The sequence below is a fragment of the Myotis yumanensis genome, unplaced genomic scaffold, assembly GCF_028538775.1.
Source record: "Myotis yumanensis isolate MYYU_CA2020_CCGP unplaced genomic scaffold, mMyoYum1.0.hap1 SCAF_6, whole genome shotgun sequence".
Taxonomy (NCBI): domain Eukaryota; kingdom Metazoa; phylum Chordata; class Mammalia; order Chiroptera; family Vespertilionidae; genus Myotis; species Myotis yumanensis.
This window is the reverse complement of record NW_027223757.1, coordinates 7,531,559-7,558,778: the sequence shown is the minus strand read 5'-3', so window position 1 is coordinate 7,558,778 and position 27,220 is coordinate 7,531,559. Positions and strand designations below refer to the sequence as shown.

The 27,220-nt window shown below is 40.3% G+C and overlaps 1 protein-coding gene across 3 annotated transcripts in view; it reads right to left on the bottom strand.

The window, feature by feature from the left end:
• Window positions 1–26,708, bottom strand: part of RGS17 (regulator of G protein signaling 17) — an 86,838-nt gene extending 60,130 nt beyond the window's left edge. For 2 of the 3 annotated variants that reach the window (XM_070417441.1, XM_070417442.1), the window contains exons 1-2: window positions 26,596–26,680; window positions 13,137–13,258 (exon numbers count right to left, since the gene is read on the bottom strand). In XM_070417441.1, coding sequence (XP_070273542.1) covers window positions 13,137–13,144 — 8 coding nt within the window. In that variant the 5' untranslated portion in view covers window positions 13,145–13,258; window positions 26,596–26,680. Of the gene's footprint in view, window positions 1–13,136; window positions 13,259–26,595 lie in introns of all 3 variants that reach the window. The other variant, XM_070417443.1, reaches the window with a different exon arrangement.
• Window positions 26,709–27,220: the final 512 nt, after the last annotated feature.

The following is a 27,220-nucleotide window of genomic DNA, read 5'->3' as shown; positions in this document are numbered from 1 at the left end:
TAACATAATCTTCATAAATAAAAGAAGTAAGATGAGCATTTATCTGTAAAAAATAACAATTTTATTAGCAATGCAACACCTCAGATATGTCCATTAAAAGCTTTATATTTGTTTGGTATGTGTTTGTGGAAATTTCAGAAAGAGTCATTATAATGCTTTAGAATATTCATATCATTTTTATTCATACATCATGGATATGCTATTTATTTTTGTGTATGGATTCCTATGTTCTCATTAATGTGTCTGTCATGGAGTATGTGATCAATGAGGTAACTATTGTGTTTTATAGTAATTGTCATCTAAGACCTAAGCAGAAAGCTGCATTTATAGTGGGCATTCAGTAAGCATATTGAGTTGATGGTGACAGGGCTGATATTGGAGCACCATGCTCTTGAATTGTTTTCAATGGAGATCTGCCAGCATTTTGGTGAAATATCATTGAACCACTCTTATTTCATGCTGGCATTTTTCCAGGGTGAACAGACTTTGAGGTGACTATTACAACTATTTTTTCCATTTTTTTATTGTGGTAAAATACACTAATATAAAATTTATCATAGTAATTTTTAAGTGTACAGTTCATTGTTATTAAATACATTCATAATGTATTACTTGCATCATAATCCTTTTCCAGAACTTTTTTCATCAGATAAAGCCACAACTCTATGTCCATTAAACTCCACATTCTCTCTCCACCTACCCCTAACAAGCACCATTCTACTTTCTGCTTCTATAATTTTGATTGCTAATAATCATCACATTTTTTAAGAAAAATAATTTAAATAATTTGGGGAAAAAATAGAAATCTAAGGGACATTCTCTGGGGGTGGACAACAGTAATGAAATTCAATTTTGTTCAATCATTCGCAAATTACTTAGAGATCTTGAGTAGCAGAGAGAGAAAATCATGTTGTTTCATAATGAAGCATTTTTATATGAAAAAGTCTCTTAAAAGAAATATAAAGGGGGTGTATCTTGCCCACCATGTGACAGATATTCAAATAAAAAATAGAAGTATCAAAAAGAATGCAGCATGAATGAAACAGGAGAAACATTTCTGAAGTAGGCTGATATGTTCACTATTTTTCATTTTTTATATTTATTTTAAAATATATTTTATTGATTTTTTACAGAGAGGAAGGGAGAGGGATAGAGAGTTAGAAACATCAATGAGAGAGAAACATCAATCAGCTGCCTCCTGCACACTCCCCACTGGGGATGTGCCCGCAACCAAGGTACAAGCCCTTGACCAGAATCAAACCCGGGCCCTTGAGTCTGCAGGCCGATGCTCTATCCACTGAGCCAAACCGGTTAGGGCTATGTTCACTATTTTAAATCTTTCTACTTTGTGTCCTGGAAAATGTTGCAATTTAAATAATTTTGAAATTGAATACCAGATGTATTTACTCTAGGAATATCTGTCCACTTAATAACTGAATCTGTAGTACAGCAGACTTTTAAATTATATACATTATTGTACATAGGTATAGAACTGAATTTCTAAAACCACTGCAAATGAGCCTCTGAAATAAATACTTTAAGAGGAAGAATCTCAAACTGGTTACCAGAATGCCATTCCTCCAACTTTCTTAACAGATTATGAAAACAAAACAAAACGATTTAATGACATTTTACTCCTATTTGCTGATTTGTGAAAAGGATGCAGAACTCTCCATATAGAAAGGCACTTGATTATTTAGATTCTATAAGAAATACGGATAGCTTGGTTTGCAAATAACTACAAACAATACTTAGGATCCAAATTGCTTTAAAAACTTGAATATATCAGCTTCATTTCTCCAAAACATACAGTTTGTCTTATCGTCATCCAGCTATCAAGGTTTAGACATCATCTATCTATAAATGTTAAGTCCAAGAAATCTAAGGGAAAAATGAGAGTCTTCACGGAGCTAACAGTCTTGAGAGAAGAAGGAGACATAAATAGATAATTCATTCTGTCACAAGAGTAAGGCTTTGATGGAGGTATGAACAAAGTCTTCTCGAAATCCAGCAGAGAGGGCTGGAGTGGCTTCCCAAAGTAGTGACATTGCAATAGGGTATTAATGGTGAGGGGAAGACAAGCAGGTGGCCAGGTAAAAGACACATCCCCTGTAGGGTTAGGGAAGGGCCTAAAGCTCTGGGGAAAAGTGACTTCAAAGAGGCTGAAGTCAGGCTCTGTCCCTCACTTGCTGTGTAATATAGAAATGTTATTAACCTCTCTTGGCTGTGTCCTTATTTGGGAAAAGATGGGGAGGATAATAGGACTACTGCATTGTGAGGATTTTGTGATGCATGTGCAATGCTGGCGACGTTTGCTCCCCACTTGAACACTCAACAAGCACGAGCTGTTGCAAACTGGTCATTCTGGGTGTCAACGTGGGTTCATGACCTTATCACATTGAAACGGCCATTTAATCTTATTGGGTTTCCTCGACATTGTCTATATCAGGAGGAGGATCAAACCAGATGATCTTCTCAAGTCTCTTGCAGCTCATAGACTCTTCTTGCTAAAAGGCCATTGCCACATACATCCCTACTTCATATTTATCCCTAAAATTTGGGAATATTTTTTCTATAAGGAAAATGTCCCATTACAAAATTTCAACGTGTTAAATTTGATGAATGAAAGAGTCATAGAACTGGCCTTCGTGTGTTCAGGTGGATTCACTTAACACTGAAAACCCCTGACTTTATCTCAGATAAATTAACTTTTTTTTCTTGAAGGACTTCAGAAACATGATAGAAAGTATCTGAAAAAAACATGGCCAAAGGTAGAGACTGCCCCTTCTTCATAACAGTGCTTCATCTTCTAAATATAGCATTGGCAAGAGGGGAACTGGCTAGAACCTATTTGTTTTGTGGCTGCTTCAACTCAGTCTCTTGTTGGATTGTAACTTAAGAATAAAATGTAATAGCTTAACAGACACTATGACTTATTTCTTCCTTGACAAATTATGGAAAAAGCAGTGAACAACTCAGCTGGTGTTTGTGGTTTTTGATAAAAATATGTATTATAATGGCATGAGAGAATGGTCAGATATTTAAGAGCAAAGGCAGGGAAAAAAACCCTGTGGGTTTAAACGTTCTTTACATACTTTTCTTCTTTAATTCAACAGATGTTTATTGACCAACTATTATGTGCCTAGTAGCATTAGACAATAGCAATGCACAGATGGATTTTAAAAGAGATTTAGCACCCAGGAGGAGTGAGAAGACACCAAGGAGACGAAGGGCAATGAATTACCGGAGTTTAGGTCCCTGTGTGGTCCAAGGATTGCAGCAGTGTGGGAAAAGGTTGAGGTAATAATATGGGTAAGGTCAGATAATGGGATGCCCAAAAGGGAGGTTATGGAAGAGTTGTAGAATTATATCATGTGTCAGTTTAAGGAGGCAAGAGATGGGAATGAGTGTCTAGCATAAGATAAAGAACAAGATTAGAGGGAAGGAGGAGGTGAAGGGATGCTAGGATGCATCTCTAATATCATTAAGAACAGGAGGAAGGTTGTGAGAGTGACAGCGTGCCCAGAGCACAGCCTGGCGGGAAATGAGGGAGAGTGAGGCAGGAGCTAGGTAGATGACAGCAACAAGGAGTGGTGGAAGGTTTACGTTTGGAGACTTTCAGGAAGGAGGGAGAGAGATTGGTCTGGAAGGGGCAATAGTGAGCAAGAAGGATTGCTAGCAATAATGTTCCGAGGAATAATTATAAGGAGATGAACTGAGGGAGTAAGAAAGGAAGAAGGGCCCGAAATACCAGAGGGAAGATTCTTGGGGTCACTGTTAGGAAGTCCATCTGATTTGCATAAATTGTTCATATTCACATCCCTTAGCTTAAGGTGAATGTTGCCAGTGCCCTCTTTCACTTCCTAACGAGAAATTGACTTGAATGATAAATTATATGATCATTTTAGACATAATGGATTGCAGAATGAAAATTAACACAATAGTTATAAACACGTACACACACACACACACACACACACACACACACACGGCAGTTAGTGGAAATAAAAGTGTAATCCTTACACTCCCTTGAACACTTTTTAAAAAAAAAAATTTATTTCAGAGAGGAAGTGAGAAGGAGAGAGAGATAGAAACATCAATGATGAGAGAGAATCATAGATCAGCTGCCTCCTGCATGCCCCCTACTGGGGATCGAGCCCACAACCCGGGCATGTGCCCTTGACCAGAATCAAACTCTGGACCCTTCAGTTCGCAGGTTGATGCTCTATCTATTGAGCAAACCGGCTGGGGCCCTTGCTCACTTTTTAAATGAAGCCAAGACTTTCATGCTTTTCTTTCTTTTTCTCTTCTAGCAGAGTTTGTAAAAAGTGACTTTGTCTCCTTTTAAGAAATATTTAATATTTATTGATTTAAATTTAGTTACTTTCAGAACTTTTAATCTTTAAAAAAAAGATTGAGTGGAGAAAATTTGGACTAAATTTTAAATACCTCGGGGGGAAAAATGAAGTTCGAATAAGTATAATCCTGACTCAATTTGAATTATTTTTCCACCCTGCTATTATTAGGGAAGCATAACTATGAGAAAAACTCTTTTCTAAAATTTATTCATAAATTAAAAAGGATGGCCTGTCCATCCTAGTGGAAGTATGCCTTGTACTAAGTTCCTCTCTTCCTGGAATCCTAGTGACTTTGGATTTCATGAGTAGCTTTGTGAAGAACAAGAAGAAAGTGCTGGAGAGGGAAAAAAAAGAGGTTCGGCTTTTCAATCAGAAGTGCTTCTTTAGAATTCTGTTGGAGCCACTCCCTACCTCAATAACTGTGAGTACATTACCCAAATTCACTACACATCAGTGTCCTTATCTATACAATTACTACTCCACAAGAGGAATGATACTTCTTGGAGTGGCTGAGAGAATTAAATGAAAAAATATGTATGAAAGGACTTATGGTTGCCTCAAACGTAACTTGGCAACTTCGCTTTCAGCTTCTTCTCTCTGAATCTATAGTCCTTCAAGTGAAAACTAGTTTTAATAATATTTTCAAGTTCCTCCAAGTTTCCAAATCAAAGACTACATTCGGGACATTCTCTTGATGGGGCAGAAAGTAAATCAATGTGTGGGAAACCGCCTATTGTCTTCACTGGCAGAGAGGTGTAGACAGAGAACCCGGAAGGTTGGTGACCTTTGAAGCCCTAGCAAAGGTCAGAGCTGTGCACCACCTCTGTTAATCCAGATAATGGTAGCTGAAGCAACCTCCCCACCTTTAGTCATGTAAATCCTTATTGATAAGAATAGTCAGTGTGTCACCGGAACCTCCCTGCCTAAGGGCTATACTATGGGTGGATCCCAAACCAAATAAAAGGTTGGTGTGACCTGAGCACCGGTGGAAGTCCTTCCCCTTGAGTTGGACTTACCCGCCTGGCCCCCCATTATTTCCAAATTATCTCTTGTCTCTTCTCGTTCATTTGTGTGCGGCTCCCCTTCCAGATCCTGAACCCTGAACCACGTGGGATGTGGAGGGAAACATTTACAACATCAATGTATTTTCAATTTGACAAGAATTTTCCCCAAGAAATTAAGACTTGTTGAACCTTAATTAACCTGGTGGATCATTTACCTGGCAGCTCTATTCCCTGAGTGTTCTGATTAATCAAAATTTTATGTGAGGGTAATATGACACAACTTATGTATTTAAAGATGAAATGCTTTTATTTATGTGCCATACACGGCCACATTCTTCTTGTAGACATTATGTATTGTTTGTGTAAGAGGCAATATTAAGCTCCTATTTGTCACAGCTTATTTGTTCTTTCCTCCAAAAACTTATTTCTACTAGATAATTTTTTATATTTGGATGTAATTCTTCATATTGATCTTTCACTAGAATCCTGGAATTATAATTCAGATAGCAAATGGAATGTAAATAATAGTTCAAGTATTAATATATACTGGACATTATTGCTAGAGGTTTTACTTAATTTATTCCTTATAATTCTATCAGATAAAGTTTTTTTTTTTCACTTTAAAATGAAAACCTGAGCTCCAAAAGTTTTAAGCAGTTTTCCCATATTCTAAGCACTGGAATTAAGATTTCAGTCTGGTCTTACAGACTTTAATGTTTATTGCCCATTTTATTACATGCTATTATCCTATCCAATCCCATCCTATCCTATCCTATCCTCTCCTATCCTATCCTATCCTATCCTCTCCTATCCCATCCTATCCTATCCTATCCTCTCCTATCCTCTCCTCTCCTCTCCTATCCTATCCTATCCTATCCTATCCTATCCTATCCAATCCCATCCTATCCGACCCTACCCGTGATTATATTGTATGCTATTGATTTAAAAGTACTGACAGATGTCATTTCCATAAACAACAAAATTTCTTCATAAAATGGAAATGGAAACTGGTAGGATTGATATTAGTGGTCAATAGTATGCCACCCTTGGTGAATATTGGTGGTGGGTGGTTATGTAGTGGTACTACCAGCAAGATATCAAACTCATTCTCTGGCATTTAATTCATCAATACAGTGACTGGCCTTTGTGCTTTGAAGGCATTCTGCTCCTTTACAGCCTTCGACTAAGAAAAGTGATAAGCCTTATCACCCAACTCCTGTAATAAGTCCTAACAGTGGACACCAGGTGATGTCCTCTGATGGGACACCAGTCGGGAGGATAGGAAATGTAACATGCCAGAGACACACTGGCCAATCTCACGCATCTTCCAAGTGAGGTAAAATTGAAAAGATAATGTGTGTGAATATACACAAACACATGTGAACACACAGAAAGACTAGTTCCATAGTTGTTACATCCTAGAGATGTGATTTGGATGATAAAGGAGTAGAATGATGAACTATACTGGAACTTTTTGTTTGATATAAATTTGTAGTCTTTCCTAGTCAAAGATAATAATGTTTTTTAGTTCCAAACTGAAGTCAGAGACACATCACTCTATAACCTATTTCCATTTTTTATTTTGGCTGGAAGCACACTCAAATGGAAGCCAGTGATCTCACTTTCTAATGTTCAGATCAAAGGGAAAAAAAAGAATCAAAGAATCAGTTGGCATAGGCTCATGAGATAAAAGGGTTTCCTAAGTGTCAATCTGTTAATCAATTCTTCAGAGAAGGGGAAAACGAGGGTAGCTGAATTATACAGGCCTTGCAATTAGATGAACTGAGTCATATGTTCCTTACTCTGAGAAATGTAGACATAGAACATAATAGATGTATACATGAGTCGTAGACTTTGTCCAGAACCCATTAAGTACATAATGAAAAGAGTGGGGAACAGATGACTATCTGAGTGTGCTTAAGACTATCCAGGGAGAGTTCATTGGTCTTCTTTTGCCTGTCTCACTCCTGTGGCTGTACACCGGACAAAGTCACAGACAGTGATGGACCCTCAGTGTTCCTCCAGGCCCTCTGTGCATGTGACAGAATCTAATCACAGGTGCCAGCAGAGGACTGGCCTACGTGAATGAATCAAAAAGTATTTATTTTCTGAATATTACTTTCTTTCAAATGCTAATAAGAGCTGAGCCCAAAACATTTTGGTGTCCTCTTCAAATAAAGGAAAAGTACAATGCAAATATTAGGCATTCTATTGTCACGGTGTCCATGTCTTGCTTTATGCATTCTATCGTAAAACATTTAATTTTAGTCATGGCCCTGATACTCAGTGGCTGGCACTTGGTAGAATCTCCACTACTAGTATAATTGCTGAATGAGTAAAATGAATTGTGCAATGAGCTTTCTCTATTGAAAGTCATTATGGAAGCTAAGTATATCCATCTCAGAATTTTTATTGTTCAGTGAACAAAGGATATGATTAATGAGTGTCGAATTTCTTGCAATAACCCATATAGCATTCTTCAGTTATTTTTTTCCAATTCTTTTAACCAAAACCAGAAAACTATAACAAACCACAAGAGGTATAGGAGGCTGTCACAGTAGAGTAATGACCTATTGCTAATTCATAACACTGCATTAGTAGCCTCAGTTTAATAGAAGAGTGTTTAAGGAATAATGGGCTGAAATGTTACATTTCTTTATGATGACATCTTTAGTAGTAACTTTTTAATTCCCTTTGTGTTCATATTTTATTTTAAAAGGGCCATAATATATTACCACCCATTGGCAGCAGGCAAGATAGGATAGTTATATTCCATTCCCTTCCGCACAAGGTGGGGTGGAGCGTGCTGCTCGGGGCTGTGGGTTTCTGCCACAGCCCACTGGCTCCTCTGGGATGGCAGAGCCACGTGACCTCTTGAGTGCAGCTACTACCCCTTGCTCCTAGCAACTGTGTTCTGCTAAAGTGTGGTTGCCAGGATATTATTCTATTCTTGTCCTCCATGACCACACCAAAGAGAAGAGAAAGTATCAACCAAACTAGAGTGAAGACACAGGGAGGGGGACCCAGAAAAACAAAGTGTCCTCCTCTGTAACAAAGAAATAAATTGAAGAGACTTCATGGTTAATGCTTTAACAAAATGTGTAACTTTTCTTTGAGATGAAATTGAAAAAATGTTTTAATGACAAGCTGCCAAAAATATGGCTATTAAACTATTAAGGCACAATTCACCACCTTATTATTATTCATTGAAAGCCACTTTTTTCCCAATGGAAGAGAGGAAAATGTCTTAAAATTGTCAGAATGACCTGAGAAATTCTAAACCATAATTACCATCCTGTGTCACATACAAAAGTTGGAAGTAGATACCACATTCCACTTAACAGAAGACATCGTTGATTGCAAAGTGCATACTGATTTCTGAAACGTTAAAAGGTGAAAAATGTGTGTGTCGTGGATTTGTTAAAATAATACACTATATACCTAATTCAGAATTTCGATCAATTCTGAGATAAAGTTTGTTCCTTATTTGTAGAAAAGGAGGTAAATTAAATTTCTCAGGGGTCATATAGCTAATAAGTAAAGACAGAATGAACTCAAGTATGTATTAGCTTGACTATTATGTTCAAACTCTTTATGATGCAATGTTGTTTCTTCAGTTCCTTGTGTAGATAAGAAATAAAAATAGGTACCAACTAACATGTTTATAGAACTTTATAGCTGTAGTGTTTGTCATATTCCTAGTAATCTGCTAGGTGTCATTAGCCCTGTTTTTCAAATGAGAAAAACTGGACTCAGGAAGATAGAATGACTCACTCAAGGTCACATAATTAGAAAGTGTCAGAGCCAGGAGTGAAACCCAAGATAAATGACGCTTAATGCAAACCATGTTTGACTAAGGTAAGACATTAACCAGCTACCAGGCTTGAAATTAGATGACAGATATAAAGATTATTCAAAGAGAAATATATTGGATATATAAGAAGAGATGTCGCACATGTCAGATGAATTCATTGATTTATTCAATGAATTATTGAATGGCTACTTTGCTGTAGGTTGTTTCAGTACCTGGGATAGAGTAGTGAATAAAAGACAAAAATCACATGGAACTTCTAATTTCTATAGAGAAAAACAAGGTAAGAGAGGGTAGGAAGGGGGAGCTTGCAATTTTAAATAGTGGTCAAGGAAGGTGTCCTTGAAAACGTGTGACATTTGAGCCAAGATAAAGGCAATAAAGAAGTGAGCCACATGGATAGCTGTGACAAGAACATTCCAGGTAGAAGGAACAAAGGACCCAAATTGGTAATGTTCTGGCCTATTGCAGAAGCAGCTAAGAGGTCAGAGAACTACTGGGGGCAGGGGGTGAAGTGGGTGTGTGGACATATCACATAGGGCCTTGTAGGCCAATGCAAAGACTGGGACAGAGCAAAATGTTAACCTTGGGCAGAGTAGTCTCATGGAATTTGGAATCTGGTCAATTTCAATGAACCTGTCCTAGGCATTCCATGTATGTCTACATCATCGATCCAATTTAGTCTTGGGCTACCTGGCAAACAGATGTTACTCTGTGTCTACCTTGTTACTGTTTTATAAAACATGACCTATCTAGAGAGTGTTGATAGTGTTCCAGATTAATAGATAGCTAATAAATAAACATGTAGCACAGACCTATAATCAATGCTGGATATTTTTAAAAAAGCATCCGGACTCACATGCTTGGTCATTCTGCCACCACCACTGTGGAGGACGGGTGGAGTGAAGTGAGAATGAAGTCAAGGAGGCTGTTACAATAGTCCAGGCAAAATGATGATGGTGAACTGGGAGAGGAGAAATGGAAAAATGGGGTAGAGATAAGAAGTACCCAAGAGGTGGACCAAGCCTAGGTTAGAGAAAGATTAGATGAGCAGGGTGTGAGTGAAAGGTGGGTCAAGGTTGACTGCTGGTGGCCCAGCATGGGTGACTGTGTAGATGCCACCCTTCCCTAAGACTATGGGAAGGAAAAAGGTTTGCTCATGAAGAAGGCAAGGAAACAAGTATCATTGTTCTGATGCAGGCAGTTTCCGTGGAAGGAGGGGTCACTAGGAAAGTGGCCAGATGAAGATTCTTGAAGGTCTTAGGGCTTTAACTTAGACCTAAAAGATGGTAAGGATTTAGAATAGAGAAGGGAAGGAAACACAGACAGCATTCCAGGCAGAAAAAAATATGAACAAAGGCACAGAAGTGGCAGAGTAACTACACGGGTCTTTGTAAGCAGGAGAGCAGTGGAAGAAGGGATGAAGAGGATGGTCCTTGGATGCTAAGGAGTCTGCATCTGAAACCCTCCTTTCAGAGAGAGAATTCACTGTCTCAGAAGGCATCCGGGCCCACGGTTGATCAGCAACCTTAGGTGACTAGCAGTAGTAGCCATAACTGTCCTGATGGTATCACTAGTGATCTCATACGACTACACGTGGTTGCTGCTGGGCAGCTTCACAGCTCTAGCTAGAACTCAGCTCTCCTGAATCCCATCTCAAGATTAAACAGACATTTTAGTAGTTTAGTATTCAGGACCACTGCGCTATGCTTTCTCCAAACACATATTATAGTTATATTTTAAGTGTCAAGAAACAAGTTTAACATTTTATCTAAATTGATTTCCTTTCACCATGAAGCATTTATCGTTCTTTTCATTTGAACTAAATAAATTCTATAATGAATTTTTCATAATGTTGGTATAAAACAAAATAAACTTTAGTCTACCCTGTACTTTCTAGCCTATCAGACACAATAATAATCAGATTTTTAACTCCATCCAAATAATATATAACTTAAAAATTAATATTTAAAAGTCTCAGCTGTAAAAATATCAATTGCTTGGCTTAGTCTGAAATTATTGCCTGTGGTGGTGGAATACTTGTAATGTCTGTTCAAGTCCATCATGGAAAAAAAATACAAACCAGAGCATTAGCTACAGTTATGTATTTTCCTGAAATACATTCACATCTCTCCCCTTCATTTCCCCTTGGCAACAATTGAATCCCTAACAGCTCTGATAATTCATAATTTCTTGCTTCAGTGCCACCCTTGAAAACAAAGCCATCCTGTGCTCTGTACATGTCATTATGAACCAAGACCGATCACAGCTAAAACGAGAGCTCAGATCACTCCAGATGAGTTCTTTCAGGAAATTTTGCTTCTCCTATAATATAATCAGAAACTCTGAGCTCATGTCAGTTACAGGGCCAACTGCTAAACGCCTGTCAAAAACAACAAAAAGAGGACCACGTCCTTCCTTCCTTCCTTCCTTCCTTGTAGTTTTAAGCCGCCTCTGCCTCTTCCCTTTTACAGCTTCCTTAATTTTCATTCATTTCACTCCCGTCTGGCTCTGCACGGTATACAGCTTCCATACCTATTTTTTTTTTTTTCCAGGGGCTTAGATGCAATAAAACCACTTTCCTATCTTACTGCCTAAATATGCATTTCAGGAACACACTCCCTTTGGTTTTCTACCTCTGGTAAATTCGATCTCAATTTTCTGTTAATTGTGCTCTAAATTCTCAGAAATGTACCTCAGGGCCTAGATCAGGAAGAAGAGGAAGCAAGTTTGGCAGGCAAATGCATAAAACAGCTAAGGGATGAAGATAAAACAGGCGCTCATTCCTGGGAAATTACTGAGGGAAGTCAGATTTCTAGCCTAAGACAAATGAGCCCACTTCTCCCCTTTGTGCCCAGAAATTTGGATGCTGCATAGACACATCTTCAATAGCCTGCTTTACAAAGGACCCTAAATGCCATACAAAGGGATTCCCTCTAGGAGCCAATTTTTTTAAAAAATTACTGATCAAACATAGATGCTTCGTGGAAGGAGGCATTTTTGTTTTGTCCATTAATAAGTCGGAATCTCTCAGAACAGTGCCCGGAACATAATGGGTCCTCAATAAGTATTTGTTAAAAGAGCAATTTCACTGGATACACCATACACAGAAATTTTATCTCTCCGTCAGCATGAAGCCCTTTAACTTACAACTGTTCTCCAAATCACTTATTCTTCATTCCCAGATCATTGCTATAAAAGCCAAGCACAGTGGAACATTAGACACAAACAATAAAACATCACATTATGAATTGAGCTTTTGCTTTGTGATTTGAAAGATTTGCCATTAAACACTGATTTCTTTCTTTCATTTTTGTTATCTGCACTTCAATTTCCAGTTTACCCCTTTATTTTGAATGACAGTTCACTATTCATCCTTCAAATAAGAGAATGAGCATATAAAAATCTACCTTATTTCACCTTGAATTCAAAGATTGCTTTTCCAACGAGGAGTGAGGCGGTTGCTTTCCTTTTTAATGCTCACTTCCATTTTTTAAACTTGCGTTCTTACCAGGTTGAAACTTTGGTAATTTACTTTTTCCGCCCATTACCCAAAGGAACGCATTAGATAGGACGTCCCCTTGTGGCACAATTTAACAGAATGTAATCAGGAGAGTCTTTTTTTGTCTGGTTTGTTTTAACCGCCAAACATAGGCCATTTGACAAGTAATTCAGTTAATGTTATGACCAGATCTCCTCATTCAGCATAGAAGGAGAACCAAATTATTTTTTATTTTGTCTCCTTCTAATCGGAAAACACGTTTTGTCATTTTGGATGCTTCCAGTAGTCTTTAGAAAAAAACCCAATTTGTATATTTTTCCCAAGATATCTCTCTTCTGGCGATGAGTTAAAATGTTAATAATGAGGAAGTGAGGGGAAAGAGGACCCATTATTTTGTGGACTCAGATGGTTTCAAGGTTCCTTTAGAGCTTAGGATGCTGAATGGTTCTAAAATGCCTTACCTGTCCATAGCCTTGGGGAAACTCCACTATCTCTGAACTGCTAACTTGTATCCTGAAGTCTGCAGGCAAAGCCCACAATCGGGCCTAATTAATCAAAATTTCTCCCAAGCACCAGGTCCAACCTAAAATAAGTGAATGAATGAATGAATTAATAAAAAATAAATAGTATATGCTCTTTCCTAATATTTGTTTTATTTTTGATAAAGACACATGTACAATTTCTCAAGAATGAGTAAAATTGGTGCTAATTCCGTGGCATTTTTTCTGAATCTCTCCATTGATCAGTCTGCTTCCCATTGCCAACAAACTTAGTTTTCCCCAAACCTGAAATAAATGTCTAACAGAAGCTTTTCTTGGCTTTGCTCCCCACCTGAGGCTGCAGTTACCTCTCTTCTGTTGAGTCCTCACCTTCCCATAGTTTGTTCAACAACCAGTCTACACCCAGTGTCCTCTGGCTCACCTACTCCTGGCTCCAGTCTCATACCATTGGTTCGTTCCCTCTCCATCTCAAAGGGTATTCTCTCATCTAGTACCTCCGCTTTTCTATGGATGTGTTAGTGATTTGATTTAGATTGCAGGCCATTTGGATGCATTTCTTACCACCAACATACGGGCACACTCGCTCGTGCACACACACATTTCAACACAATAGGGGTTTTATTGTTAGCTGCCAGGAGGGATCATAAAAGGACTTGCACCTAAGAGCAAATTCTTCTTAGAATGAGTCCTGCGACATTATTTATGTTAAAATAGCTATGTTCCAACATTTAATGGGTAATATGGAACAAAATTTCTGAAGGGAAAGGAAAGGGACTTTGCCACAATGTAGGGTCCTTTCTACTCTTCCCACTTAGGCTCCACCCCTTAGAAACCTGCTCAATGAACATTCATAAACGTACCATTCATATTAGTACCCCTGCTGCTTGTGAGTGAACAGGAAAATGTACGGAGAATCTGTGCTCCTCCTCTGAACCCCAGTGGTTTTAAATTCCCAGTATGAATCTTTTCATGATCAGAATCTTCAACCTCTACTCAGCTAGCATTTTAGGGAGAACTTAACTCCATCCCCAGCACAACCATGTGTTCAGTTATCACACGGACACTGAGCTGAGCTCTTCCCCATACATAAACTATTCATTCCTTAAACACACTGAGCACCTACTCTGCTCCTGGCATTGTTTGGTGGACTAGCTCACATCCTACCACGTGGGAGGAGGGACACTGATAATAAATAAAACAATTTAACAGAGCAGTAAATGCTATGAATTCAATAAAGCATTATTGTTCGAGAGTGACACATTGAGCTGGGTGGATGAAGAAGGGACAGCATTAGGCAGAGTCCAGAAAAGATCTCTTTGGAGAGGTAACATCTGAACTGAAACGTGAAAGATGAGAATGATCTGGGGGAAAGTTTTTTAGGCAGAGGAAGTAGCAGGTGCAAAGGACCTGAGGTTGCAAGGTCCTTGGTGCCCTCTCTGCCCTGAGTTCCTGGCACGACCCTAGAATCTTCTGTCTAGGATGTCCTCCTCGCTCAGGCTGTCTTATATGCTGAGTTTTCAGTCTCAGCAGTGTTCAGATGCTCAACTTGTCTGAAATAATCACAGACTTCATTTCAATACTTCGCACTTGACCTTCAAGGGCTTCAGAAAGAAAAAGCAATTCAAAGCAAGTCTGCGAATTCACAGGATCGCTGTTGATCCCATTGTCTAGTATGTCACCTTCCTTATCTAAGAATCCATGGGCTACATTCCATAGAATTTGGTGCCAAGAAACAAAAACTCTTCTGCGAACCGGTCCTGTAACCCTTTTAATCTGGCTGCTGGAACCCCAGAGCTAAAATGTAGGCTCCTGCTACAATAATAATCCCATCCATGGTTTATGCCATGTTCAAAGCCCCCCCCCCCCACCTTTTTCCTCATTTATTTCTGTCTGTGGCTTCTTATCTTTATTTTGTTTCATTTTCATTGCCCTGTGTGAAGAGTGCTTTTATTAAGCTGCCCCAACCCTCTGGGAATAGATGATGTGTAAATCATTAATCATGAGTGCTTTCTAGACAATCACAAGTCACTTCCTCGTTGCAAAATCCAGCGTGTTGCCTTGGTCCTGCGCTCACCCTCTCTGCCACAAGGCAAAGCTTAGCTGCTCTCCTGTCTTAAATCCGTCTCCCCTCCCCAATATTTTCTGGAAAATTAACGTACATATGAATAAAATTGGTGAAAAACAATACTTCCTTGGTCTCATGGCATACAACGGTATCGTCATTCATATAACGTAGTTTAGTTTCCTTCTTTTCCCACATGCCCAGGATTCTATTCTAGGCCCGCGGTGCTCTCTACACTTTTTCCTTTGGCACCACCTTCCACTGTCACCTCTCGGGAAAAGATTTTCAAGCTTTATTTCCAGCCCCAGCCTGTCTCTTGAGTTTGCATTCCAAATTCCCCGGAACCATTTGAAGCTCAGAGTTAGGATGAGGTCTTCAAGTTCTTTACCCTCCCAGTCCTTAAACTCCCCCACAACATCTCTGTCAAGTGCTTGTCCACCAAGCATTTGACTGCAAATTTCCCACCTATCAAGGCAGCCCATCTAGCTAGCCAGCACTGAGTATTAAAAACTTACTTCCAATAGAATGGCAAAATCTATCTCTCTGACATGTGCCCACTGGTCTTAAGGCTCTTAAGAGAAAGGATAAGAGCTGAGGCACATTAAATGCCAAATATGTACCAGAGGCATTGCCCATATTATCTCCTGACAAGCCTGCCATGTAGTTTTATTATTCCCATTATATCACTGGGGCAACTTAATATTAGTCTAATTATTCCACACGGCCCTTCTCCAAGTGGTGAAGCACTCATATTCTTCAGAGGAACGGACTCTATTCCAAGTTAAGAAAGTACAAATTCCTCCAATCACTTCTGCTATGAATTATTGGTGTGTTTTTTTTGTAAGTTTACCATTTGTATTGAAAACCTCTAACCATGGTGTCCAGAAAAACAAAACAAAAAACATGCATGGCACTCCATGACTATCAAGGGCAATTCTAGCTATTCACCTATATTGAATATATATATATATATACATATATATATATGTATATATATATATATATATATATATATATATACACATATATATATATATATTACTGTTAATATTTTCTCTCTTTCTTTTTATTAGTCTGGGTTATTTTTTATTATTATTTAAAATTTATCTTTATTGTTGAAAGTATTACAGATGTTCCCTTTTTTTCCCCATTGACCTCCTCCATCCCACCCCCCTCCTTCCCCACACTATTGTCTGTATCCATGGATTATGCATATATGCATATACATTCTTTGGTTAATATCTCCCCACCCACCTCCACACCCCCTACCCCCATCTTCCTCTGAGAATCATCAGTCTGTTTCATGCTTCTATGCCTCTGGATCTAATTTGTTCACCTTGCTATTAATGCCCACCAGTACCTGTCTCCTTTCTGGCCTTATCATCCTAGGATTTCCTGGATGTGTTATATATTCCTGGAAAACCATGCCACAAAGTATTTTTTTAAATTTTCTTAGTTCTATGCCTTTCTTTATGTACACTGTCCTTGAACCTGGAAGACTTCTTTTTTTTGCCTGTCAAATTTCTGTCTTTCAATAATTTGAGAAAATGTCACAAGCTGTATGACACTTGTACCAGACCTGACCATCTAAAATTCATCTGAAATTCCTGAATTTTCACAGCATTTTATTTTTTCTCCTAGAATAGAATAGTAATAGCAATTTATATACGTATTTTCTTTCGTCAATTAGCTGTTAGGTTCCTGAAGCCTTAGCTATGTCTTACTTAATTTTACTCTTCCCAGTTACAGAGTAGGGCTCCAATGAGTTGCATTAATGATGAAGGAGAAAGTAGGAAACAAAAGAGGTGAAGGAGAAAACTTGGAAATCCAATACAAACACTTGAGAAATCAGACCAACAGGTCATATTTACAGATGCGCCAAAAAGACCCCTCTCTCCTTCCATTACTTCTGCTTGCCCCTAACTTAATTTTTTGGATTGTACTCTCTGAGCTCTGCTCTCAGGCACAGGACCTGCTTTTCCCCTGAGGTCTAAGCAGACCAGAACTCTCCTGGGGCCAGTGTGAAAGGCCAACATACCAAGAGCCAACCTTGGTTTTGGTTGGAATCAGCAACTTCACTGAATAACTACTTTCAGTGACCTTGCTAAGCAATAAATCTACCTTCCCTTAAAAAGAACCTCAGTGACAATTAGCAGACAAGCTTCTCCACACATACATGTCACTCTTTTTTGTTGTTGTTGTTAATCCTCACCCAAGGATATTTTTAAAAAAATATATTTTTTTGTTGATTTCAGAAACGAAGGGAGAGGGAGAGATAGAAACATTCATGATTAGAGAGAATCATTGATTGGCTGCCTTCTTCATGCCCCCTACTGGGGATTGAGCCTGCAACCAGGGCATGCGTCCTGACAGGGAATCAAATCATGACCTCCTGGTTCATAGGTTGATGTTCAACCACTGAGAAACACTGGCTGGGCCAAGGATATTTTTTCCATTGATTTTTAGAGAGTGAAAGAGGGGGAGGGAGGGGAAAAGAGGAAAGAGAAATGTCACACCCGACCAGGGCTGGGGATGGGACCTGAAACCTAGGGCACCCTTTGGTCCAAGGGCCGATGCTCTAACCACTAAGAAACCAGCCAGGGCAAAGTCTTAATAAAATAAATAATTTAGACATTTAGTCATTGAACTGCCCCACTGCTCAATAAAACACAGCTTAACATCTGCATTTATGCAGGGCTGGTAATTTAAAGCAAAATACAGAGGTCTGTTTACAACACAAAAATCAAATAGATTTTATCTAAGATGAAGTTAGGAGTCATTACCCTTTAAAAAATATTTGGAACAGTTGTTTTTTTTTTAAATCAATGTGATTGAATCTTGTTATCGCCTACAAGAATTTTTAATTATTTACCATAACCTGTGTCAGGTCAAGGAAAGTGCTTCACATTTTTTGCTTCCTGGAGTTAACATTTATTTAATGAAATTCTACTTCACAAAACACCACTTGCATTACTCAGATGTTCAGTCAATGAAATTACTGAATTAATGGGAAAAAATTACCTTCTTAAGATTAGGTCACATGAGTTCCTAAAACTGGAAGTGGTTACATAATACAGCAGAGTTATATAATAATGTATTGAATGATGCTATACTTTTAGATATAATGAGTTTTAAGCTAATCGTCTGGTGTTCTGAGCCCAGCCTTCCTGCATTTTGCTTGACTTTTCCTCATATCTCATTGGAACCTCCCCTAAAGGGTGTGTACCTTTTCCGAGACGCTTGGCTATAATTACTCAGGCATCAGTCAGCTGTTTCCTGCTATCAACCCACGAACAAAATGGGGAGACACACACACACTCAGACATTGACACATAAAATCATCTTTTCAAAATCATAAACTTTGGAGGCAATTCTAGTGTACAAGGATTTTTCTCTCTCTTTGTTTTCAACATTAAAATGATATGAAAACATATTCTTCAACTAAACTCTTTATTTATTTAAATATTGGTGGGTCGTTTAGATATTGGGTTTACTAAAGGCAATTCAGTCCAAGATGTTTCTTCAGCAAAAATGCAGACTACTGGTCGTGAGCCAATAAAGAAAACATGGGTTCCAGTAGCTTGAATCAAAATTGCCAATATTATTTACTCATACTTTGGAAGAAATATGACAATTAAGCCAGTTTATTTCTGACCACCAGAAGAGAATAAAACAGTAACTTTTCCCTGACAGATTTAACATCTGAGTTCCTGATATGTCTTAAATTTGAGACCAAAAATTATATAACTGTCCTAAAATTATAAAAAAAATAACACAAACACCTATTTTATGTAAAATGTTAGATGTACAAAAAGAATTGATACTCCTTTCAATTTATCTATGAGAAATAATACACATATTAATAATACTACTACTAGTAAAAAGACAGGGAAAAATCAAGCATGAAGCTTTCCCCACACAACAGGTAGGAAAAGAATAATACTCCAGTTCACAGTACAGTATCTAATACTCTAAGTTAGAGTATTTAATACTCCAATTCAAAATATAGCATTCAGTTAGTCATAACAATTTGTAAATTATGTAGGTCACTAGTTTGCTTCATAGCATGTCTGTGCTTTAGTGCCCTCATAAAAGGTGTTTGTTTTCCTTTGCTGTTATCTAGTGAGTCTTGATCATATTCACCTCACAGGTGAAGTATTAAATGGTAGAGCGGAGTAGAAATAAACTGAAAGGGCAATTGACAGTTTGGCTCAAATAAACTCACAAAAACTCAAAAAAAAAACAAACCCACAAAAAACAAAGAGGAAGAAATAAATGGAGAAATAGGTTCATACCTCAAATTAGCAAGTACAATTATTTCTGAACAGTCCAGCTAGCGGTTTAATGACAAGCAAGTTAACTTCGTGGCTGAAATGAGGGGTAGGCTTACCTTCAAGTTAACTCATGATTGCATTTAGCCAAATTAACTGTATATTACAACCTTTTGCTAGGAAGGATCGAAGTCTTTATCCTGACTTTATAAGTGATATCTAATCTTCCTATATCACAATCAATCTGGTAGTTGCTAGAATTAGAGTTCACCCTAGTGATTACAAGTAGGTGTGGAGATGGTTTTCTTTCTCTAAAAAAAAAAAAAAAAAAATTATCTGGGGAGAGCACTTTGGATTTCTGCTTAGTTTACTATATTACAAAAAGATCATTATCCAAGAAGCAACTGCAATAGTATTGGGAGAAAACTGTAATATTTTCATTGCATGGGAATTGTGGCTCCTGAGGAAGGGGCGGGGGGTATCTCTTTCTCTTTCCCTTGGTTCACGCACACCCCAACGTTTTAACACACCTTAAATTATAACGGCCCCTCGGAGGGGGAAAGGCACAGTGCACACGTGTATGTATGTTTTCTTCATGGTAATGAGGGAGCAGGGGGAGTTGGGCTGGGTTGACAATGAGGGTTGTCACAGGTGTTTTGTTGTTTGCCTGTGGTGGTGGTTGCTAGGTCATCCACCAGCAGAGCCACTTCCTGCTTTCCCTTCCTCTTATCTGAGTCTCTGCGCAGCAGCCTTTGTGAGGGGCCAAGACCTCTACATTTGGAATCAATTGGCTTGAAAATGCTAAATTCTAAAGAGATCTTTGCATATTACCCCAAGGTGTATTTAGTTATGACTTATAAAGTTAGAATGACCAGAGCTCACTAGATAAAAGCAAAATAATAGTAAGTTGAAGAAGCCTGTATGTGAACGCCTTTGGAAAGAGGCCATATTTAATTAAATTCTGCATGCAAAATTATATCCCAGAGCCTGGCACATAGTAGGTGCTCAGAATTTCTATGAATGAGTCATGTAACTGGTCGGTTTAACAAGCTGGTCAGAAAAGGGTAACACGGCAAACCTACAGAGAGCAACTTCAACATTAATAAGGGCCATTAGTTAAGACAAATACTAGCAAGAAATTAAATCCCTTCGAGCACATCACCTACGTAGTGTTTCTTGGGTGTAATTATTTAATTCCAGTACAATGTCTAACAATCTCACAGTGACTGCATATATCTGAAGTATTTTCATAGACTAAATGTAATTGAATCCTTCAACATTGTTGAGGTATGTACAATCAGTCTTCGATTTAACAGATGATGATACCAAGGCTCAACAAAATTAAGGCTAAATCCTGGTTATTTGAATCAAAAAATTGTGTTGTTTTTTTTTTTACCAAATTACATTTTCTGCTTTCAAAGTCCCTTTCTTTCAAGGGCAATTTTCCATAGTCTTTTTTACATTCTCTGAATTAAATCATGTAGAATGCTACTTTTCACACAGCAGACTTTCGAATAGTTGATCTTGATTAACTGAAGCTCACAAAAGTAGGGGAGTTCAGGGGAACAGGGTGGGGACATGAGGTAGTCTTCCCCAAACCAAAATTGGCTCATAAAATCTCTAGATTAGATAGCCTTTCAGAATACACCAAAAACAAACTCCCACCTCTCGTTGAGTCTAGAAATAAATAGGGACAGTGTTGTCAACTTTCACAAAAGATTTTGCACGAAATTTAACCCAATATGCCATTAGGAAGACCTGAGATAACTGAAGAAATGAAATAAACATTCACCTGCTCATTTCATTTATGTCATAATTTCTCTTGGGTTGTGAATGCTTTATTGTAATGCCATGACTCCTGAATTATAACCTTTGTATTTCAATAGCCAATCAGCAATACTGAGAAAAGCCTGTGACCTAATACAAGGAAGTAAATATTTGCTTTGTGAAACACATTGTCTATAAAATTGTTTATTGACACAGAGGTATTTTAAAAATCTCAGACACAAAGTTTACGAAATTTAAAGAGATTTTAGATGTTTATTACTCACGCCAGAATTTCAAGTATGAAGCACTTACATAATTTAATTTAAAAAGCCTGCACATCTAGTGAACAGCAGAGCAAGGACTCAAATCCAGGTCTATTTGAAATGAGATTTTGTGTTCCACCATGACTCATGGCTTCTCTTGGAGCCTCCCATTTACTATAAACTCCAGGCTTTTGATTCTGAATTACTGAGGGTTTTACTATATTGGATAAACTGGAACTAGCAATAATTATAAAATGTTACACTTTCTAGGTAGTTTAATATCTAAGGGATTTTCAAGCTAAATATTTAAGCTTTTGAGACCTAATTTGTCCAAAGTCATAGAAATAACACTGTCAAAACCAGGAGCTTACAAGAGCACTGAGTTATGTGAGGTACTCTAGACACGGACCTCATTAAGACACTAGATTAGAGTCTTACCTTTTAAGTATTCAAATTTCACGACAGCTTAAAATTTGAGATATGATTCTTATCTGACATCGTTTTATAATTAAATGTAATTGATTTCATTCTGATGAGACATTGCAATTAATGCTCTATCAGACCTGCATATACTCCCATGTTGCCTTTCAATTTCATTTATTTCAAGAAAACTTAAAAGGTCTATAACATTGGCAACTGGCTGAAACAATTCATGAAAGTCTGGGAACTCCTCATATACAAGCTGTCAGAGTAAGGTGTGAATGTGTGTGCACAGGTGCCCAAGCAGAAAATGATATACCCCAACTATGAAGCAATCCTGGGCTTCTGAAAGGAACTGTGCACTTGGGAAAGCCCAGGCATCGGGGCAGGTGGGTGTATGCTATAGACACCATAGCAGCCCTAACCCCATGGCTGGTCCATCTCCAGCCTCTGATGATGTTTGCTCTGCTCCATCTGAGCTGGAGTCTGGTTCAGCCACAGTGAACTCTGTAGTCATTGCCATACATGTTTTTTGTCATTAAGCATTTCCTTTGTTTTCTTTTGCCTTAAAAAAATAACATTAGCACTCAAATAAATAAGAAAATTGTAGCAGAATACCAATTAAAAATGGGCAAAAGACTTGAACAAGCCATCCTTATAATTTTTTTCTTATAAGCATGTCAAAATTGTAATCATCATTCTTAGTAACCAAAGAAATAAAATTTTGAAAAATATAATTTTCGCCTACCAAGTTAGCACAGGGTTTTTAAAAGATGATATCATGTTGGTAAGTACTAGATGTTCTAAGCATCAGGTCTACAGGGCGGGGGAGGAGGGGGGTGAGAGGGGGTTCCACACAGCTATACAAACCAAACCTACGCATAAGGATGTACATCAGTTAAAACAGCAATATACTGGAAATAAAATAAAAATTCAAAAATAAAAGAATGGTTAAATAATTAAGTCATCCATAAGATAAATTATTTGGCAGTCACTAAATTATATCAAAAATACCAGCTTCAATTTATTGGGAAACACCAGTAAAGTGTTATTAATTTTTTTAAAAGCAAGTATGAAGTTCTACAATATGATTCTAACACTTCAAAAAAAAAAAAAAGGTCCATTTATGCACAGAATACGAACTGGTGGTAAACTACCAGTCTTTTCAATAGCAGTTCTTAAGGCATGGGGTTGGGGTAATTATAAGTACTCCGTCCATGCTAGGCACATGCTGGGAGGTGGATCTTTATCTCTATTGTATATCTGAGGAAACTGAGGCTCACCGATCTTGGTGACAAAGGTATTAAATGGAGGAGCCTGGGCACAAGCTAAGGTCAGCTTGACCCAAAGCGTTCATCGCATCACGCCTCCCCACAGGGAATTTAAACTCTCAGGTTTATACAATATTCCATTGGTTCTAGGGGATTTAAAATCAGCACATATCGCTTTTATAATATGGAAACAAATCAACAAAATAAATGTTATACTAAAAATATAAACCGTTTCCTCAAAAGATGTAGGACCGTGAACACGATCTTTAAGATCGCAAACTAGTGTATTTGAGCATTCTTAAAAAAAATACATTATATAATCCTAAATCTTGGAAAACTTTTGTGAGCCTTGTAAATTGTGCAAAATGTATTCATTTAAGAAATACTTATTGCCCTAACCAGTTTGGCTCAGTGGATAGAGAGTCAGTCTGCGGATGCAAGGGTCCTAGGTTCGATTCCGGTCAAGGGCATGTACCTGGGTTGCAGGCACCTACCCAGTAGGGCGTGTGCAGAAGGCAGCTGATCGATGTTTCTCTCTCATCGATGTTTCTAACTCTCTATCCCTCTCCCTTCCTTTCTGTAAAAAATCAATAAAATATATATTTTTTTAAAAAGAAATACTTATTGAACACCTGCCTTTTGCTAGATATTGTGCTAGGTGTTGGCACAATGGAAGGAACAACTGTCTAAATGACTTTCGCTGGATGTTAGGAAAGTCTTTGAGGGATGTGTAGAGATGGAAAGAGATAGGGGAGAAGGTATCCATCAATGTCGCCCTAAAAGTTCTGGCTACCCACATCAAAGGACTGTTTCAGTTTTTAAGCCTTCCACAAGAACTCATAATATTTCTGAGGATCCCAGGCATCCCTTTGGAAACGTCATAGAATTTTAAACCTGTAAGTAAATGCACTCATACCTAAACTGACCAGGTAAAATAAATGCTTTTTAATCTCACACTATTATTCTCCTCCATGGGGTATACAGTGGTCCTGGCACCTGCATTTCTGGGTGGTGCAATATCTTCACTGGACTATCGGGAAAAGGATTCTCAGCAGAAAGGCAGTTGGGAGGAGTCCCATCCCTCGTGGCTCCATGAGTCTTTGTCCGAGCCCACCTTCTCCTTCTCTAGAAAAGCCCAGGTCCCTCAGCAGATTGACTTCTAATGCTATGGCCACTGTCTCTGCAACTGTAGGCCACGAGGTAAGTCAACTAGAATTTTTATGGATTCGGATTTAGCTTTGGCTGATACAATAAGGTCAAGTTAACTCTCCTTGTTAATTCTGTTCCATGGGGACTAAATACCAAGGAATAGCCGAGGAACTGGAGCCAGAGAGGGTAGAAATTGGCACAACAATTGATGTTCTTTGTTCTGTGAATCAAGGGGTCTGGTAATGTTTCAGACTACAAATTCAAGAGAAGGATGAGTGTCCATGGTTCTGAGATTGGATGTCACTGCCATGGAGATCAGTCTTATTTAATAAATGACACCATCCAGTGACTCGGAATAATAAACACTGGTTTTTGTTTCCTCATCTCCGAAAATCACAAATAAATGACCCTCCCATAGTTTCTCTCACTATAGTTTTTTTAAGACTAGAAAAATAGGGAACAAATGGACTCTCCCACAAGTATGCTAATTACTGTTTTAGTTCATGCTAACAGAAGAAATAGCTTAATAACAGTAACTTAACTGGAGAAGGTCAAATCTTTCATTCCTTTGAATTAATGAATACCGATCACCTTTTCATTAGAAGTTAGTGCTATAATGTATATTTTGTGGACAACTACTACCATTACCACAAAGAACTTTAGAAACACATATTTACTTAAAGTGTTTCAGAGTTTTCAAAATTCATACACAGAGTGTCTAGTCTAGCAGCTATGAAACTAGGAGGAAAACATTATTTTCCATTACAAGAAGAAAAATGGTTTCTCATTTCTCCAATTACGTGATTTTCTTCCGAAGGGCTCATCACCCGGCAAAGCCCACATGAATGAATGCCGGAAATGCTTGTTCCAGACGGGAACCCCACTAGGAGATTTCTCTCCGTTATTTGTGATCGTTACCCCACGATGGAAATGACCTCGCCGGAAAACAATTAAAAGGTGGACACAGCTATGGGAAGCTTGCGAAGTTCTCTAGACAAGCCTTCCAGTGGCTCTTAAAAAAAAGGAAGCATTTATCACAGGATCATGGAGGTGAGGAAAACTATGCCTGGAGCCCAGGGCAGCCCTGCCAGAGGGACTCAGATGGTCCCAGGTGAGCGGGCTGGAGGCGGAGGGCGCAGGGCGGGTCCGGGCGCCGCGGGCATCTTTTGGGGCCGGGCGACCCCTGCTCTGCCTGCGGGAGCCCTGCGACCCGGAGGATGGCGCGGGCTGCCCGGGACGTGCTGGCGGCAGCCTCGGGTCGCGACCAGCATCGCAGCGACCGCGGCTTCCGAGGCCAGCGAGGTCCCTCCGCCACCCTCGAGCCCTCCCTCCGACATCTTTCACGGAGCCGGGGAGGTAGCAAGAAGAGGTGGAACCCGCTACTGTCTGCGCCCAGCCTCGGCCGCAGCACACGGAGAGCAGAGGGCGAGGGAGCTGGCAAGGAGGCAGCTAGGAAGCGGTGATCCATCGATAGGAGAAAGGATCGCCATCACCCACAGCCCTGGGGTCTCGGGTCCACCCACCCGGGCAGGGCAGCGGCTGGGTTGGGTGGGCGTTCCTCCGCCTGGTCCCCGGGCGGCTGGGAATCCACCCCTAGCAGAGCCCACAGGCGCTCCTTCTCCATCCGCTCCGAGGAGGGGAAGGAACAAAAGGGACGCTCCAGCCTCTGCACACACGGATGTCAGATGCTCGAGGTATACGCGTCCTGGCAATCTCCCTTTTACACCTTCCTCACCTGAACAGTGCATTTCCCCAAAGGTGAAGAGAGGAAAGAAAGAAAGAAAATACCGCCCGAGCTGTTCATTTCACATTCGGTTCTCTAACCACCACCAGGAACATCCCGCAGGACCTCACGCCCCCCGCCCCCGGCCCGGTCCTCTCGGCCGGGGCCCGAAGGAGCCCAGCTCCCCTCTAGGGACCCTGCCGAGGGTTCCCAGGGCGGGCAGGACGCGCGCCCGGCCTCCCGCAGCACCCGGGGGCGGGGGGGCGGCGAGCGAACCACGCGCCGCGGAATCCAACTTCCCAACCTGCGGCGCGGCCCCTGCTCCCCGCCCGGGCGCGGCGGCCTCCCGGCGGGGCAGCGGCACCGGCACTCTCCGCCCCCTCGTGCCTTCCTCTCCCTCCCCCACCACCTTTACCCAGTGCATCCATTGGTGCAAAGCAGACATTTTGCTGTCATTTACTTGGCGCCGCTTGGCCGCGGAGGGAACATCTTACCCGGGCGCCTGGCGGTGCGGGCAGCGCGCGGGGAGCTCCGGGGAGCGCGAGGCGGGGCGGCTCGGTCCTCTAGCGGAGCCGGCTCGCTGCCATCCGTCCAACTTCAGCACCCGGCGGGCAGGAGAGAGCGAGGAGGCGAGGATGCAGGGGAGGCGGGAGGCGGGGGGCGGAGGGAGCGGTGGGCGGGGAGGGAGCGGGAGCCCTTGGCAGCGCGCATGCGTCCCGGGAGCGGGCTCGGCCCCGCGCCGGGCTGGGTCCGCGGGGCCTCTTCTCCCCCCGCCCCGCCCCGCCCCTCCGGCGTGGGACCGCGTGAGTCACAGCCCCGCCCCTCCCCGGACGGCCCGGCCCCCGCGCGCTGCCCCCGGTCCCGCGCCCACGGTGCTGAGGGTCTCCGGTGGGGCTTCGGCCCCTGGAGACTCCGATCGGAGCTTCCCCGGAGCCCGGGAAACCGGGGAGTCTTCCTTGATGAGAGGCTCTGGCGCCCAGGCTCCTCCAACTTCAAGTTCGGCCGCAGCCCGAGTTCTTCCGTCCTGCGCTTTGGGTGATGCCTGGAACCAGAGCGCGTCTGGAAGGGGCAGAACGGCTGCGGGTCCCGGGGGCGCGGGGTGGGAGGGGCGCCAAGAAC